Below are 16,126 nucleotides of genomic sequence, written 5' to 3'. Positions count from 1 at the left end.
CTCCCTCCTGACCCCAGAGCAGAGCTGGGGGATGCCCAAGATGTCCAGCAGGCCATGGGTGCTGCCTGAGAGGGTTCCAGCACCTTCCCACGGCCAAAGAGCAGGACAGGGACAATCTCTGCTCCCAAGCTGAGCTGAGGTCTCCACCAGGCTGAGCCCTGCTGTCCCAGGGGCTGCAACCTGCAGCCTGTTTAAGAAGCCTATTTGCAAAGTCTCCTGGGCAGCAGCCCTCAGGAACCAAGGGGTCCAGGGGGGTTGGAGCTGCTTCAGAGAGGAGCTCTGGAAGGCAGAGGGACTGGCAGTTCCCATGGGCTGAAAGATGAGCCCAGGGGGAGGCTCTGGGCCTGGATGAGCAAGCAGCTCCTGGAGGGTGGAAGGGGAAACAAGAGGCTGTATCACCTTGGGGAGGAGGGGAAGGCTTCTCCAGGGATGTTTAAGGAAGCTGTGAGATTATGTAGGAGAAAAACCAGAGAGGCAAAGGCCCAGCTGGAACTGGAGCTGAACACCTCTGTGAAAGGCACCAAACAGCACTGCTACAAATACATCACCACTACAAAGAGGGCCAGAGGAACCTGCACTGCTTATGGGAGCTGGAGGGGAGCACTGTGACTGAAGAGGAGGCAAAGGCTGAGGTCCTGAACACCTTCTTTGCCTCAGTGTTTAACAGCCAGGCAGGAGGAGCTCAGGAGGAGTGGCCTCCAGAGCTGGGTGACAGGGTCAGGGAGCAGTGCAATGCCCTGGCAATCCATGGGCAATTGGTTTGGGACCTGCTGAGCCACTTGGACACTCACAAGTCCATGGGACCGGATGGGATCCATCCTAGGGTGCTGAGAGAGCTGGCAGATGAGCTGCCAAGTGCTCTCCATCATCTTCCTCCAGTCCTGGCTCACTGGAGAGGTCCCAGGTGACTGAAACTGGCCAAGGTGGTCCCCAGCCACAGGAAGGGTCGGATGGAGGAACCTGGAAGCTCCAGGCCTGGCAGCCTGAGCTCAGTGCCAGGGAAAGTGATGGAGCAGATTATCCTGGGGGCAATAACTGCACCTGAAGGATGGCCAAGGGCTCAGGCCCAGCCAGCATGGAGTTAGGAAGGGCAGGTCCTGCCTCTCCAACCTGATCTCCTTCTATGATCAGGTGACTGCCTGGTGGGTGTGGGGCAGGCTGTGGATGAACTCTGCCTGGACTGCAGCAAGGCCTTTGACACCATCCCCCACAGCCAACTCCTGGCCAAGCTGTCAGCCCCTGGCTGGGACAGCAGCTCTCTGAGCTGGGTTAGGAGCTGGCTGGAGGCTGAGCCCAGAGAGTGGTGGTGAATGGTGCCACAGCCAGCTGGCAGCCAGGCACCAGTGCTGTGCCCCAGGGAGCAGTGCTGGGCCCCAAGCCTGATCAATATCTTCATTGATGATCTGGAGGAGGGGATGGAGTCCATCAGCAGTGAATGTGCAGAGGACACCAAGCTGGGGGCAGGAGTTGAGCTGTTAGAGGGCAGCAGAGCTCTGCAGAGGGACCTGGCCAGGCTGCACAGATGGGCAGAGGCCAACAGGATGGCATTGAACAAGTCCAAGTGCCAGGGGCTGCACTTTGGCCACAGCAACCCCAGGCAGAGCTACAGGCTGGGGGCAGAGTGGCTGAGAGCAGCCAGGCAGAGAGGGACCTGGGGGGAGTGGTGGAGAGCAGCTGAACAGGAGCCAGCAGTGTGCCCAGGGGGCCAAGAAGGCCAAGGGCATCCTGGCCTGCAGCAGGCAGAGTGTGGCCAGCAGGAGCAGGGAAGTCCTTGTGCCCTGTGCTCAGCACTGCTGAGGCCACCCCTGGAGTCCTGTGTCCAGCTCTGGGCTCCTGAGGTCAAGAAGGAGATTGAGAGACTTGAAGGTGTCCAGAGAAGGGCAAGGAGGCTGGGGAGGGGTCTGGAGCACAGCCCTGTGAGGAGAGGCTGAGGGAGCTGGGGTTGCTTAGCCTGGAGAAGAGGAGGCTCAGGGGAGACCTTCTTGCTCTCTGCAACTCCCTGCAGGGAGGTTGGAGCCAGCTGGGGGTTGGGCTCTTCTCCCAGCAGCAGAACAAGAGGACACAGTCTCAAGCTGTGCCAGGGGAGGTTTAGGCTGGAGGTGAGGAGAAAGTTCTTCCCAGCAAGAGAGATTGGCCCTTGGGATGTGCTGCCCAGGGAGGTGGTGGAGTCCCTGAGCCTGGAGGTGTTCCAGAGGGGATTGGATGTGGCACTTGGAGCCATGGTTTGGTCAGGAGGTCTGTGGTGCCAGCTTGGACTTGATGATCCTTGAGGTCTCTTCCAGCCTTGGTGATGCTGTGGGACTGTGAGTCTGTCTCTCTGCAGTGAGCTCCTGGCCAGGCCCTGTCTCTGGCTCCCCATAACCTCCCAGCTCCCTCTGGAATGGTTCTGCACCCAAGGATGAGCCAGAGATGCCCAAACGACCACAGCAGAGCCTCCTAGACACAGGAGCTGGCTGCCAGACTGCTGCAGGCAGAGGAGCTGCAGCTGAGCAGAGCAGGAGGAAGGGTTTGCTCCATGGGAGAGGTTCCTCTGCTGCAGCCTCCCAGGACACCCAAGGAGGAAAGCAAACCAAGCTGCTCCCTGGCACTGGGCACTTTGCTTTCCCATCCCTTAAATGCCAACAGAAAGCTGCTGTCACCTACAGGGGACCTGAGATCCACCAACCTCTGGAGGGGGTTCAAAGGGAAAGAGATTATCCACCCTGGAAGACTCTGAACCCAAACATGGAGCTCTGGAGCTCCCCCAGGCCAGGCCCTGCCCCAGCAGGGCACCCCCAGCAGCTTGCCCAGGGGCACAGTGCCCAGGGGGGGTTGGAAGCTCTCCACACCAGGACACTCCACAACCTCTCTGGGCAGCCTGCTCCAGGCCTCCAGCACCCTCCCAACAAACAACTTGCTCCTCCTCTTCCCCTCCAACCTCCTGGCCTCCACTCTCTGCCCTTTGCTGCCCCTTGGCCTGGCCCTGGCCACCACTCAGCAGAGCCTGGCCCCAGCCTCTTGCCCCCCAGGGGCCCTTCAGCTCTTGCTGAGCATTGCTGAGCATTGCTCTGGGGCTGCTCTTCTGCAGGCTCTCAGCCCCAGGCCTCTCAGCCTCTGCTCCTGCCAGAGCTGCTCCAGGCCCCTCAGCAGCTTCCCAGCCTCCCCTGCACTCTCTCCAGCACTTCTCTGGCCCTCTGCAGCTGGGCAGCACACAACTGCCCCCAGGGCTCCAGAGGTGGCCTCAGCAGGGCAGGCCAGAGGGGCAGCACAACCTCCCTTGCCCTGCTGCTGCCCACACTCTGCTCCATGCCCCCAGCACAGCCTTGGCCTTCTTGGCCCCCAGGCCACCTTGCTGCTGCTGGGCAACTCCTTGGCCCCCAGCACTCCCAGCTGCTTCTGCTTGGAGCTGCTTGCCAGCAGCTTCCCCCTGCCCTGTGCTGCTGCAGGAGGTTCTTCCTCCCCGGGGCCAGGCCCCTGCCCTTGCCCTGCTGCAGCTCCAGGATGTTCCTCTCCATCCCTGAAGCTATGAAAGCCAAAGGAAGATCAGGAGCAGCCTCAACACCAGCTGGCCACAGCAGAGCAGGAGCAGCTCCTGGGAGAGGAGCTGGGCCTGAGGTAACAAAGCAAAGACCAAAGGCAGAGAGGAAGGAGGAGGCAGAGGCAGGAGGGCAGAGGGTAGCTGCTCCAAGCTGTGCCCTCCCTGCCCCCTGAGGGCCTCACACCAGAAGCCAACTGCTCTGCTCAGCCTGCTTGCACCCAGCAGCAGCACTCAGCTGCAATCCACCCTCCTGGCTCCCACAGGAGGTCCAACCAGGTTGTGCCCAGGGGGCTCCCAAGTGAGTGCCCAGCACAGCCCTGCCTGCAGCAGGGGCCAGCAGCAGCTGAGGGCTGGAAGCCATTCCTCAGTCCTTCCCTCTCTGAGGTGGGTTTGCTTCTCCCCCTGGGGGCCACCTTCCCCAGCTGCCTTCAAGCTCAGTCTCCCTCTGAAGCCTCCCCCAGGTGGCCAAGCACAGCCTGCAGCCCCCTGCAGCCCTCCCCAGGCTGGGGACACAGAACCCAGCACAGGATTGCCCCTGGGAGCTCCTGCAGGCAGAGCCAGGAGCTGCCAGCAGAGCCAGGAGCTGCCAGCAGAGCCAGCCTGGGCTCCAGCTCCTGTGGGCAAAGGGCAGGAGGGCAGAAACTCTTCCACTGGTGGAAACATGATGGAGACCTTGAAGCTCATCCAGTCCAACCCTTCCCTAACCCTCCCAAGGCTGGGGCTGAGCCATGGCCCTCAGCACCACAGTTCTGCCCCTTGGCAATACCTCCAGGGGTGGGGATTCAATCTCTGCCCTGGGCAGCCTGGGCCAGGCCTGGAGAACCCTTTAAGGCAAAAAGTTTCTTCCCCTGGCCAACCTAAACCTCCCCTGGGGCAGCCTGAGGCCATTGCCTCTTCTCCTGTCCCTTGTTCCCTGGGAGCAGAGCCCAAGCCCCACCTGGCTCCAGCCTCCTTGCAGGGAGCTGCAGAGAGCAAGGAGGTCTCCCTCAGCCTCCTCTCCTCCAGCCTCACCACCCCCAGCTCCCTCAGCTGCTCCTCCCCAGCCCTCTTCTCCACACCCTTCCCCAGCTTCCTTGCCCTTCCCTGGCCCTGCTGCAGCCTCTCCAGCTCCTGCTGGCAGCCAGGAGCCCAGAGCTGAAGGCAGCACTCCAGGGCTGGCCTCAGCAGTGCCCAGCCCAGGGGCACAATCCCTGCCCTGCTCCTGCTGCCCACACCATTGCTGCTCCAGCCCAGGCTGCTGGTGGCCTTCTTGCCCAGCTGGGCACCCCCTGGCTCCTCTCCAGCTGCTGCCACCCAGCACCCCCAGGGCCTTTCCTGCTGGGCACTTTGCAGCCCCTCTGCCCCAGCCTGGAGCCTTGCTGGGGTGGTTGTGAGCCAAGGGCAGGACCCAGCCCTTGGCCTTGTTGAACCTCATCCCCTTGGCCTTGGCTCACCCCTGCAGCCTGCCCAGGTCCCTCTGCAGAGCCTCCAAACCTCCAGCAGCTCAACACAGCCACCCAGCTTGGTGCCCCTGCAGCCTGCCTGAGGCAGCCTCCATGCCCTCCCCCAGGCTATTGATGGAGACCTTGGGGAGCCCTGGACCCAGCCCTGAGCCCTGTGGGCAGCCCCCAGCTGGATTTAGCTCCATCCCCAGCACTCTCTGGGTCAGATCCTCAGCCTTCAGAGCATGAACCTGTGGCTCCTTCTCCTGCTCTGGCTGAAGTGTCAGCAGGGGGAGGGCACAGAGCCCCCAGGGCTGTGCCAGATGCTCCCTCCCTGCCTCACCAAGCCCTGGAGGCTCTGCTGTGGGGCTGGGATGAGCTGGGGGCACAGGAAGCTGGCAGCCAGCTGAGCAACCCAGGGACTGAAGCAAGGAAGCATCAGAGCCAGTGGTGCCAGGGGCAGGAAGGAGGCCTCTGGGAGCTGCCAAGCTGCCAGCCCCAGCTCTGTGCTGGGCAGGCCTGGAGCAGATCCTCCTGGCTGCAAGCTGGGGCCAAGGGGCAGGGAGGGCACTCAGGGAGCCAGCAGGGCTGTGCCAGGGGCAGGTTCTGCCCCAGCACCCTTGTGGCCTCCTGTGACAGTGGATAAGGGACCCCCCCTGGAGGGGATCCCCTGGGCTGCTGCAAGGCTGCTGGCAGTGCCCACAGCACCCTGCTGGCAGTGCCCACAGCACCCTGCTGGCCAGGCTGGAGAGCTTGCTGGGTGGCTGTGCAGTGGGTGAGGAGCTGGCTGGGTGCTCACAGCCAGAGGCTGCTGCTCAGGGGCTCAACGTGCAGCTGGAGAGCAGGGGCAGTGGTGTCCCCCAGGGCTCTGTGCTGGGTCATGTTTGCATCACTGACACGGAGTGAGGCTGCAGAAGCAGCAGCAGTGTGCAGGGGGCACCAGGCTGAGTGGTGCTGAGACCCCAGAGGGCCAGGAGGGCATCTAGAGGGACCTGGGCAGGCTGCAGAGATGGCCCCAGGGGAACCTCCTGAGGCTCAGCCAGAGCCAGGGCAGGTCCTGCCCCTGGGCTGGACCAATCCTCACTGCCAGCACAGGCTGGGGGAGCAGGGCAGAGAAAGCAGCCCTGAGGAGAGGGACTTGGGGGTGCTGGGGGGGAGCAGCTGGCCAGGAGCAGGCAGGGTGAGACTGCAGCACAGGAGGCAAACCCCAGCCTGGGCTGCAGCCAAAGCAGCACTGCCAGAGACCCAGGGAGGAGATTCTGCCTCTGTGCTCTGCTCTGGGGAGTCCTCAGCTGGAGCACTGTGTGCAGCTCTGGAGCCCTCAGCACAGAAAGGGCCTGGAGCTGAGGGAGAGGCTCCAGAGGAGGCCAGGAGAATGCTCAGGGCTTGGAGCAGCTCTGCTGTGGGGACAGGCTGAGGGAGCTGGGGCTGTGCAGCCTGGAGAGGAGAAGGCTCCAGGGAGAGCTCAGTGCAACCTCCCAGTGCCTGAAGGGCTGCAAGGAGGCTGCAGAGGGACTGCCCCCAAAGGCCTGCAGGGACAGGAGCAGAGGCAATGGTTTGGGCTGAGAGCAGAGCAGATTGAGATTGGAGGTGAGGAACAAGTTCTGCAGCAGGAGGCTGCTGGGAGGCTGCAGCAGGCTGCCCAGGGAGGTGGCTGAGGCTCCAGGCCTGGAGCTATTGCAGGTGAGGCTGGAGAGGGCTCTGGGCAGCCTGCTGCAGGGGGGATGTCCCTGCTGCCTGCAGGGGTTGGGCTGGGTGAGCTCTGGGGGTCCCCTCCAGCCCAGAGCATTCCAAAGCAGGCTCAGTCCCCCATGGAGACCCTGAGGCAATGAGGGTTGGGTGAAAGGCTTCAGTGGGCAGAGAGCTCCACAGCTAGGACACCCCAAAGACATCACTGAGCCAGCCTGGAGCAGGGACACTGCAGGGTGAGGGAACTGTGGAGCACCAAAGAGCTTCTCCTGGAGCCCCCCAGGCAGAAATCAGAGTCACAGAATGGGAGAGGCTGGAAGGGACCTCTGGAGCTCCCCCAGCCCAAGCCCTGCCAGAGCAGGGCACCCAGGGCAGGGCACCCAGAACACATCCAGGGGGTTGGAAAGGCTCCAGAGCAGACTCCACAACCTCTCTGGGCAGCCTGCCCCAGGCTCTGGCAGCCTCACAGGGACAAAGTTTCCCCTCCTGCTCCCCTGGCACCTCCTCAGCTCCAGCTTGCCCCCAGTGCCCCTTGTGCTGGGCTTGGCCACCCCTGAGCAGAGCCTGGCTCCAGCCCTGCACAGCTTTACCCCCAGCACTGAGGGCAGCCCTCAGGCTGCTCTGCTCCCAGCTCCCAGCCCCAGCTGCCTCAGCTGTGCTCACAGGAGATGTTCCACTGCCTGCAGCAGCTCTGTGCCTCTGGCCTGGCCTCTCTCAGGCACTTCCCTGAGGTCCTGCTGGAGCTGAGGGGCCCAGAGCTGGACACAAGACTCCAGCTGTGGCCTCAGCAGGGCAGAGCAGAGGGGCAGGAGAACCTCTCTGCCCCACTCCCCACAGCCCTTCTCATGCAGCCCAGGCTGCCAGGAAGGCCAATTCTTGCCCAGCAGGGCACACTGCTGGCTCAGGGGCATCCCTCTGGCCACCTTTGCCCTGCCCTGCTCTCCAGCAGCTCAGTCCCCAACCTCTCCTGCTCCATGTGGTTGTCCTTCCCCAGCTGCCAGACTCTGCCCTGCCCTTGTTGGATTCCATTCCCTTTCTCCCCCCCAGCTCTGCAGCCTGTCCAGGCCTGGCTGAATGGCAGCACAGCCTGAGGGCTGTCACCACTGCTCCCAGTTTGGTGTCACCAGCAAGCTGCCTGGCAGTGCCCTCTGTGCCCTCAGCCAGGTCTCTGATGAAGATCCTGCACAGCTCTGCTCCCAGCACCAACCTCTGAGGGCCTCCACTGGACCCAGGCCTCCAACCAGCTCCCATCCACCTCACTCCCTGCCCCCAGCCCACACTGCCTCACTTCAGCTTCCAGGATGCTGTGGCAGACATCTGAGGTGCTCCAAGCTCCCAGCAGCCCCAAACCACCAAGCTGAGAGGCACTCAGGGGACCCCAGGCCTCCTTCCAGGGCAGGAAGCTGCTGGGAGGGCTCTGGCTGAGCCCCTGCCCAGGCCCAGTGCTGGCAGTGGCAGCACAGCTCAGCCCCTGTGGGCAGCAGGAGCCTCAGCAGCAGCCTGCTGGAGCCAGGGCAGAGTGCACCACAGCAGCACAGGTGGAAAGCTCCCTCCCAGGCAGCTGGGTTCTGCCTCCCAGCTCATTCCAACCCCTCAGGGCTGCAGGAGCTCTGCCATGAGGAGCTGGGGCTGTGCAGCCTGCAGAGGAGAAGGCTCCAGGGGCACCTCAGAGCTGCTGCCAGGACCTGAAGGGATCCTGCAGAGGGAATTCATGAGGGGGTCTGAGACAGGCCAAGGAGGAATGGTTTGAGCTGAGGCAGAGCAGGGTTAGAGTGGAGCTGAGGCAGAAGTTGTTCAGCAGGAGGGAGCTGAGACTCTGGCCCAGGCTGCCCAGGGAGGCTGTGGCTGCCTCCTGCCTGGGGGTGTTCAGGGCCAGGCTGGATGAGGCCCTGAGCAGCTGAGAGCAGCTGAGAGGTGTCCCTGGGCATGGCAGGAGGTTGGAGCTGAGCTCTGAGCTCCCTTCCAGCCTGAGCCTTGCTGGGTTCTGTGTTCTGGCCCAGCCCAGGGCAGGGTCTGGCAGCACCCAGGGCTGCTCCAAGCTGCAGGCAGGAGAGAAGTTGGATCTGCTGTGTCTGAAGCACAACTCACAGCACAGAGGCAAACCCTCCCCTGTGAGCCCTGAGTGAAAGCAGCCCAGAAAGGAAGGGAGGAAGGCAGAGAGCCCTGGGGGGCTGCAGCTCCTTCACCTCCAGACCAGGTCTGCTCTCAGGACTGCTAAGGGCCTGCAGCCTTCCCTTGCTCCAGCAGTGCCTTCAGGCCACAGAACCCCAGAGCCCAGCATGGGAGTGGGAAGGGACCCCCAGAGCTCCCCCAGCCCAGGCCCTGCCCCAGCAGGGCACCCCCAGCAGCTTGCCCAGGGGCACAGTGCCCAGGGGGGGTTGGAAGCTCTCCACACCAGGACACTCCACAACCTCTCTGGGCAGCCTGCTCCAGGCCTCCAGCACCCTCCCAACAAACAACTTGCTCCTCCTCTTCCCCTCCAACCTCCTGGCCTCCACTCTCTGCCCACTGCCCCTTGGCCTGGCCCTGGCCACCACTCAGCAGAGCCTGGCCCCAGCCTCTTGCCCCCCAGGGGCCCTTCAGCTCTTGCTGAGCATTGCTGAGCATTGCTCTGGGGCTGCTCTTCTGCAGCCTCTCAGCCCCAGGCCTCTCAGCCTTTGCTCCTGCCAGAGCTGCTCCAGGCCCCTCAGCAGCTTCCCAGCCTCCCCTGCACTCTCTCCAGCACTTCTCTGGCCCTCTGCAGCTGGGCAGCACACAACTGCCCCCAGGGCTCCAGAGGTGGCCTCAGCAGGGCAGGCCAGAGGGGCAGCACAACCTCCCTTGCCCTGATGCTGCCCACACTCTCTCCATGTCACCTGCACAGCTCAGCTCCCTGCAGCCCCAGGGCACAAGGCAGGCACCAGCAGCCCCTCCTGGAGCCCTGCAGCTCTGCTCAGCAGCAGCCTCCACAATGACCTCCACAATCCCTCTGCTAATTCCCTCCCTGGCTCCTGAGCCAAGCTCCAGCTCCCCTCAGTGCCCTCAGTGCCCAGCCCCAGGGCCTCAGCAGCTTCATTTCTGTGCCCCCAGGTGAGGGAGACCCTGAGGGAGGGCTCCAGGCCATGGAGCAGCCCCTGGGGTAGGACACAACCAGCTCTGCCCTGCAGGGGTTGGAGGCAGCAGAAAGCCTGCAGGGAGGGCTGCAGGCAGTGCTGGGCAGGGGGCTGCTGCCACAGGGAGCCCTCCCAAGCTGCAGTCCCCTGGGGGCAGAGAAGGTTCACCTCTTGAGGAGAGAAGGAGAAACTTCCCCTGCAAGCAGCAGAGTCTGCCAGCAGGATGGGAGCTGCCAGCAGCCACAACCAGCTCCAGCTCCCACAGCAGCTCAGCCAAGCTGCTGGCTCTGGGCTGCCCTGGCACAGCTCAGCAGCCCCACAGCAGCCAGGGGGCAGCCCCAGGCAGGGTCCCCACAGCCCAGGGCAGAGCCTTGGGGGCACAGCCAACCCCCCTGGAGAGGCTTCCCCAGCAGGCTCCAGGCCAAGGTTTGGTGGAAGCAGAACTCCAGCAGGGGGAAACAGAGGTCTGAGAGAGGTCCTGAGGCAGAGCCCCACTGCTGCCCCCACAGCACAGCAGCCCTGAGCAGCAGCCCTGGAGAGGGGCACCAGGAGGCCTCCCCCAGGGCCTCATTCTGCCTCCTGAGCTTCAGGCAGTTCACAAACTGCAAGCCCACAGCAGCTCCCACCCAGGCCCCTGGGCTGCAGCTCCCTGGCTGGACACCCACCCAGCCCAGCCCTGGGCCCCAGGAACGAGGCAGCAAAGACCCTCCAGGTGTGACAGAGGGTTCTGGGCCTGCAGCATGCCCTGGGGGAGCCAAAGCAAGCCCAGGGTGAGAGAGAACCACAGGGGCAAGGAGGTGACCACAGCCCCTGCAGCCCCTGGGAGCCTCCTCTTCCCAGGAGGGCTTCAGAGGGCAGCCAGGGCCACCCCCAGGGGCAGAGGGAGCCAGGCAGGGCCACGATGCCCCCACAGCTGGGGCCAGGGGAGGAAGGTGGTGCCCCAGAGCCCAGCAGGGAGGAGGATGCTGTGGACTCCACCTGCAGGGCCAGGGCCCCCCCAGCACTCAGAGCCCCCCAGCCCAGCCTGGCTGAACCTCAAGGGGAGGTCCAGGGAGCTGCTGCTGGCCATGGAGCTCAGCCTGCTCCAGGCCAGGAGATGCCTCCTGGGTGCTGGGGGGGCCCCAGGGGACAGGGACAGCCAGGGCCAAAGGAGGCTCTGGAAGTGACTGTGTGAGGCCATCCCTCCAGAGCGAGCCCAGGGCTCCCCAGCCAGCACCAAGGGATGCTCTGGGAAGCTGCCAGCACCCAGAGAAAGCAAAAGGGCTGAGCTCAGGGGGCAGGGTGCCCCCCCCAGGGCCAAAGGCTGGGCTGAGCCCAGGGGGTGCCACAGCCAGGGCCAAAGGATGCTCTGGGAAGCTGCCTGCATGGGGAGACCCTGGGAGGGACCCCGGGGGATGCAAAGGGTGCTTGAGGAAACTGCCAGCAGGGAGAGACTCCAAGGGGCTGAGCCCAGGGGCCAGGGTGCTGCCAAAGCCAGGGCCAGAGGCTGGGCTGAGCCCCAGGGTGCTGCCAAAGCCGGGGCCAGAGGCTGGGCTGAGCCCCAGGGTGCTGCCAAAGCCGGGGCCAGAGGCTGGGCTGAGCCCCAGGGTGCTGCCAAAGCCGGGGCCAGAGGCTGGGCTGAGCCCCAGGGTGCTGCCAAAGCCGGGGCCAGAGGCTGGGCTGAGCCCCAGGGTGCTGCCAAAGCCGGGGCCAGAGGCTGGGCTGAGCCCCAGGGTGCTGCCAAAGCCGGGGCCAGAGGCTGGGCTGAGCCCCAGGGTGCTGCCAAAGCCGGGGCCAGAGGCTGGGCTGAGCCCCAGGGTGCTGCCAAAGCCGGGGCCAGAGGCTGGGCTGAGCCCCGGGGTGCTGCCAAAGCCGGGGCCAGAGGCTGGGCTGAGCCCCGGGGTGCTGCCAAAGCCGGGACCAGAGGCTGGGCTGAGCCCGGGGGTGCCACAGCCAGGGCAGAGCAAGCTCCAGGGGGGACCCCGCAGGGACTGAGCTGAGAGGCTGCGCTGCTGAGGGGCTGCGACCGGGCACACAGCACCCCGGGGGCCAGAGCCAAGGCGAGCAGAGGGCGCCGAGAGCAGGCGCCGGGGGCAGCACCCGCGGGGGCAGCGCCGAGCCCCGGGGAGCCGCAGCCGCGGGCAGAGGCTGCTCGGGAGGGCAGGACCAGAGCCAGAGCCCAGCGGAGGCGGCGCCTCTGCCTCCAGCGCCGCAGGATGCTCCGGAGGCGACCCCACGACCCCCCCCCGGGCCAGGAGCCACCCGCGGCAGGCGCCCGGGGCCGCCCCCCCGCCGCCCGCCCGCGCCCCGCGGGGTACCTTGATGCGCTCCCGGCACTGCGAGGGGGTGCGCTCGTAGCCCAGCTCCGCCAGGGCGCGGGAGACTCGCTCGTACATGGCGGGCCCGGGCGCTTTGCTGCCGAAGACGGTCCCGGCGCCCTCCAGCTGCTGGTACCCGCGCCTCCACCAGCCGCTCGTTGCCCCAGACGGCGATCAGCGCGTTGGTCTCCGCCGGCGTCCAGGACATGCCTCGGCAAGCGGCGGCGGCGGCGGCGGCGGCGGCACCGCCCGGCGAGAAGGAGACGGAAGGCGAAGCCCCGCCGCGGCCCCCGGCCCCGCCGCCGCCGCCGCCCCCCAGCCCGGCCCCGCCGGCCGCCGGCCCCGGCCCCGAGCCGAGCGGGGAGGCGCCGCTGGGCGTGGAGGGGTCGGAGAGGCTGGGGTTGCCGTCGCTCAGCGCCCCCGGCGAGCCCGGCGACAGCACCTCCATCTTGGGGATCTTCAGCGGCGGCTCGGCGGCCGGGAGCTGCGAGGAGCCGCAGGACGCCGCCATATTGGAGCTGCCGGACCGAGCGGGCGGAAGTGACGCCAGCCCGCCCCGGCGGGAGGGACTTCCGGCAGCCGCCAGGCGGCGCCGCGCGCCCGCCGCGGGGGGGGGCGGGGGCGGGGGGGCGTGGTTAGGCGCGGAGGGGGCGGGGTCACCGGTGCGGGGTCAGAAGAGGCGGGGGCCTCGCTGGGGTGGGCGGGGTTAATGGCAGGGCGTGGCACGGGGGGCGTGGTCGGGGCGCGGGGCCGGGGCTCCGGCGCTGGCTGGGGGTGGGCACCGCGGGCCGGGCTGCGGGCTCGGGGGGGCTCCAGGCCCCTCCCAGGCAGCGTCCCCGTAGGATCAGCCCCCCATAGACCAGCCTGGGCAAACACCCCACGGATCCCCACCGGGACTCCCACCCCACCCCACAGGCACGAAGGGGCCAACCTCGGGGCTTAGCACTTCCCACCCCAGCGTCGAGCACCCCCCAGAGGTTGGGCTGAGCGCCCCTGCCCCCGGAACCGAACTCCCCTCCCCCCCCATTTTTGTACTGAGCATCTCCAAACACCGAGGCTGAGCGCCTCCAAGCACTGGGGCTGAGCACTCCCAAATACTGAGCTGAGCACCCCCCCTTCACTTGGCCTGAGCACCCCAAACATCAGTTCCGAGCATGCCTCAAGCGTGGGGGCCAAGTGTCTCCTGAATGTGGGGTTGAGCATCCCCAAATGCGAGGCTGAGAACGCCCTGCCCTGGGGCTGAGCACCTCCAAATACCAAGGCTGAGCACCCCCCAACCCTGGAGCAGAGCGAGCCCAATTTTTGAGGCTGAGCACCCCAAACACTGGGGCTGAGTACCCCCAGATGTGAGACTCAGAATGCCCGGCCCCGGGCTGAGCGTCCCCACGTACTGAGGCTCAGCACCCCCAAACATCGGAGCTGAGCACCCCAAACATTAGGGACGAGTGTCCCTTATATACTGGGGCCAAGCACCCTCAAAGACTGGGGCTTGGCACCCCCATATCAGGAGTCCCTCTTTGGGGGATCCAGAGACACGTCTCTGACCCCGGGCCCGCCCCCAGTGTGTTCCCGCTCTGATTCATGAGCCGGGGGGCGGCGAACAGCGGGGACACACAGACGGACGGACCCGCACCCCAGCTGCGCCCCAGCGCCGCCTGCCTGTGCCTGTCCTCCCCTGCCTGTCCCCTGCCTGTCCCCTGCCTGTCCCCTGCCCGCTCCAGCACATCCGGCAGAGCCGCTGGCGAGGGTCAGGGTGCGTTAACTATCCCCCGCTAATTGCGGGGATCAGGGGCTGGCAGCGGCGCGGGGCTGGGGGACTTGAGGACATTAACTCCTCCTTCCCGAGCCGGGGGGCAGCAGGGTCTTTGTCACCGGCTGCCTGTCCCCGAGGTGTGTCCCCAGTGCCGGCCCTGCGAATGTCCCCAAAGGGATGCCTCCGCGGTCACCGTGTCCCCCAGAGGGCTGTCCCGGCTGTGCCACGGCCCCAAAGGGCAGTCCCCGCTGCTGGCCCATCGCCGTGGTGCTGTCCCCAACCCCAGGTGCCTGCAGGGACGTACCCGCTGCCACCCCTGCCGACTGTCCCCGTGTCCTCGAAACCCACCCTCGCTGCGTTGTTCCTGCTGCCCCCCCTGTGTCATTTACCCGTGAGGATGTCTTCCCTGCCACCGCGTCCCCAACCTGGGCTCCCTCCTGATGTGTCTGCAGAGGGAGGTCCCCTCTGACAGCCTTGCAGTGTGTCCCCAAAGGAACGTACCCACTGCCACCATGGCCCCAAGGAGATGTCCCCACTGCCACCTCTATGTCGTGTCCCTAGAGGGCTGCATCCACCACCAGCCTCACCATGTGTCCCCAAAACAGGGGGCCCAAAGGGATGTCCCCTCTGCTGATGTGTCCCCAAAGCGATGTCCCTGCTGCCAGCCCTGCGTTGCGTCCCTAAAGCGATGCACCCAGTGCCACCCTGTGCCCAGAGGGATGTCCCTGCTGCCAGCCCTGCGTTGCGTCCCTAAAGCGATGCACCCAGTGCCACCCTGTGCCCAGAGGGATGTCCCTGCTGCCACCTCTGTGCCACGCCCCCAGAGGTTTGTCCCCGCTGCTGTCCCATCCCCGTGGTGTTTTTCCCAACGCGAGCTGCCTACGGGATGCATCCACTGCCACCCCTGCCGACTGTCCCCACGTCCCCAAGCCCCACCCTCGCTGTGCCCTTACCCACCGTGCGCCGCCCCCCTCCCCTTCCCCGCTGCCCTCGATCTAATCAGATCCAAATTGGAGGGGGCTGGTGGAGGGATGCAAATGAGGTTAATTAGGGCTTGAGCAGCTGATTGCGATGCAGCCCCACTCCCTGCAGGGCCCTTCGACCCCTTGCTAATGTCCCGGCCGAGAAGGGGGGGCGCTGGGGGCCCCCAACCCACTAAATGCTGCCCAGGTCATTCCTGAGCAGAGCTGGGTGCCTGCAGTGGGGCTCATCTGTGCCGTGAGCTGGGGCTGTGCTCAGTGAGCTTCACCCAGACAATGACTTGTGCCTGTTCTCAGCCAAGACTCACTCAGGCACTGCGTTGGGGCTGTTCTCAGCCAGGGCTCATCTCTGTGATGAGCTGTGCCTGTGCTCAGTGGGAGCTCACTATGCAGCGGATTCCTGGTCGGGGCTGACCTGTGCTATGAGCTGAGGCTTTTCTCCTCCAGGATCACTCTGCACGATGAGTTGTAGCTGTTCTCAGCCAGGGCCCATACATGCACTGAATTGTAGCTGTTCTCAGTGGGACTCACTTGTGCAATGAGTTGTGCCTGCTCTCAGCCAGGGCTCACCCATACAATGAGTTGTGCCTGCTCTCAGCCAGGGCTCACCCAAGCAACGAGCTGTGCCTGCTCTCAGCCAGGGCTCACCCATACAATGAGCTGTGCCTGCTCTCAGCCAGGGCTCACCCAAGCAACGAGCTGTGCCTGCTCTCAGCCAGGGCTCACCCAAGCCATGAGCTGTGCCTGCTCTCAGCCAGGGCTCACCCAAGCCATGAGCTGTGCCTGCTCTCAGCCAGGGCTCACCCAAGCCATGAGCTGTGCCTGCTCTCAGCCAGGGCTCACCCCTGCACTTGAATTGTGGCCGTCCTCAGCTCCCCGTGAGCGTGTGGGCAGCAGGACAAGCCTCTTCAGGCAGCATCCTCTGCGTGTGTGTGCCCTGCTCTCCTCACTTGAGCCACCCTCCCCACTAACAACGAGCCGTTAGCCCAAAAGCCACTCGGACCAGCCAGGCCCTGTGTTCACTGCAATGTACTGACCCAAAACACGCGGTCAAAACCAGACACACACTTAGCAAGGGCTGCGGCAGCTAATTAAACCCGAATTTCATCGTTACTCCTAGCCAGGGCCACGGGCAGGAACCCGTGGTGCCCGCTGCAGGGTGAGGAGCAGCTCATCTTGGAGGATGCAGGGTGCTGAGCCGCCACGCCCTGGTACCCACGGATCATCCTCGGAGCCTGCATCCCGCTTCCAGGCGCACAAAGGGGACCCAGGCGGGCTAATTCGGCGCGGGGAGGCGCGTCCCGCCTCCGCCTTTGTCTCCCTTTCAAAGCCAATATCCCGGCCCCAGATGGGTTAATACATAATGCAGACAAGCAA

The 16,126-nt window shown here is 65.3% G+C and overlaps 1 protein-coding gene across 1 annotated transcript in view; it reads right to left on the bottom strand.

Moving 5' to 3' along the window:
- MSANTD2 (Myb/SANT DNA binding domain containing 2) overlaps window positions 1-12,537 on the bottom strand; it is a 43,616-nt gene extending 31,079 nt beyond the window's left edge. The window contains 2 exon segments of the mRNA XM_068167214.1: window positions 12,017-12,151; window positions 12,153-12,537. Of these exon segments, the coding sequence (XP_068023315.1) occupies window positions 12,017-12,151; window positions 12,153-12,527 (510 nt within the window). The 5' untranslated portion in view covers window positions 12,528-12,537.
- Between the last annotated feature and the right edge of the window lie 3,589 nt (window positions 12,538-16,126).

This window comes from Melanerpes formicivorus, unplaced genomic scaffold (assembly GCF_026170545.1).
Source record: "Melanerpes formicivorus ecotype bairdi unplaced genomic scaffold, bMelFor1.0.p_v2 SCAF_114, whole genome shotgun sequence".
Classification (NCBI taxonomy): domain Eukaryota; kingdom Metazoa; phylum Chordata; class Aves; order Piciformes; family Picidae; genus Melanerpes; species Melanerpes formicivorus.
Note: the sequence above shows the minus strand (reverse complement) of the source record. Positions and strands in the feature narration are given on the sequence as shown.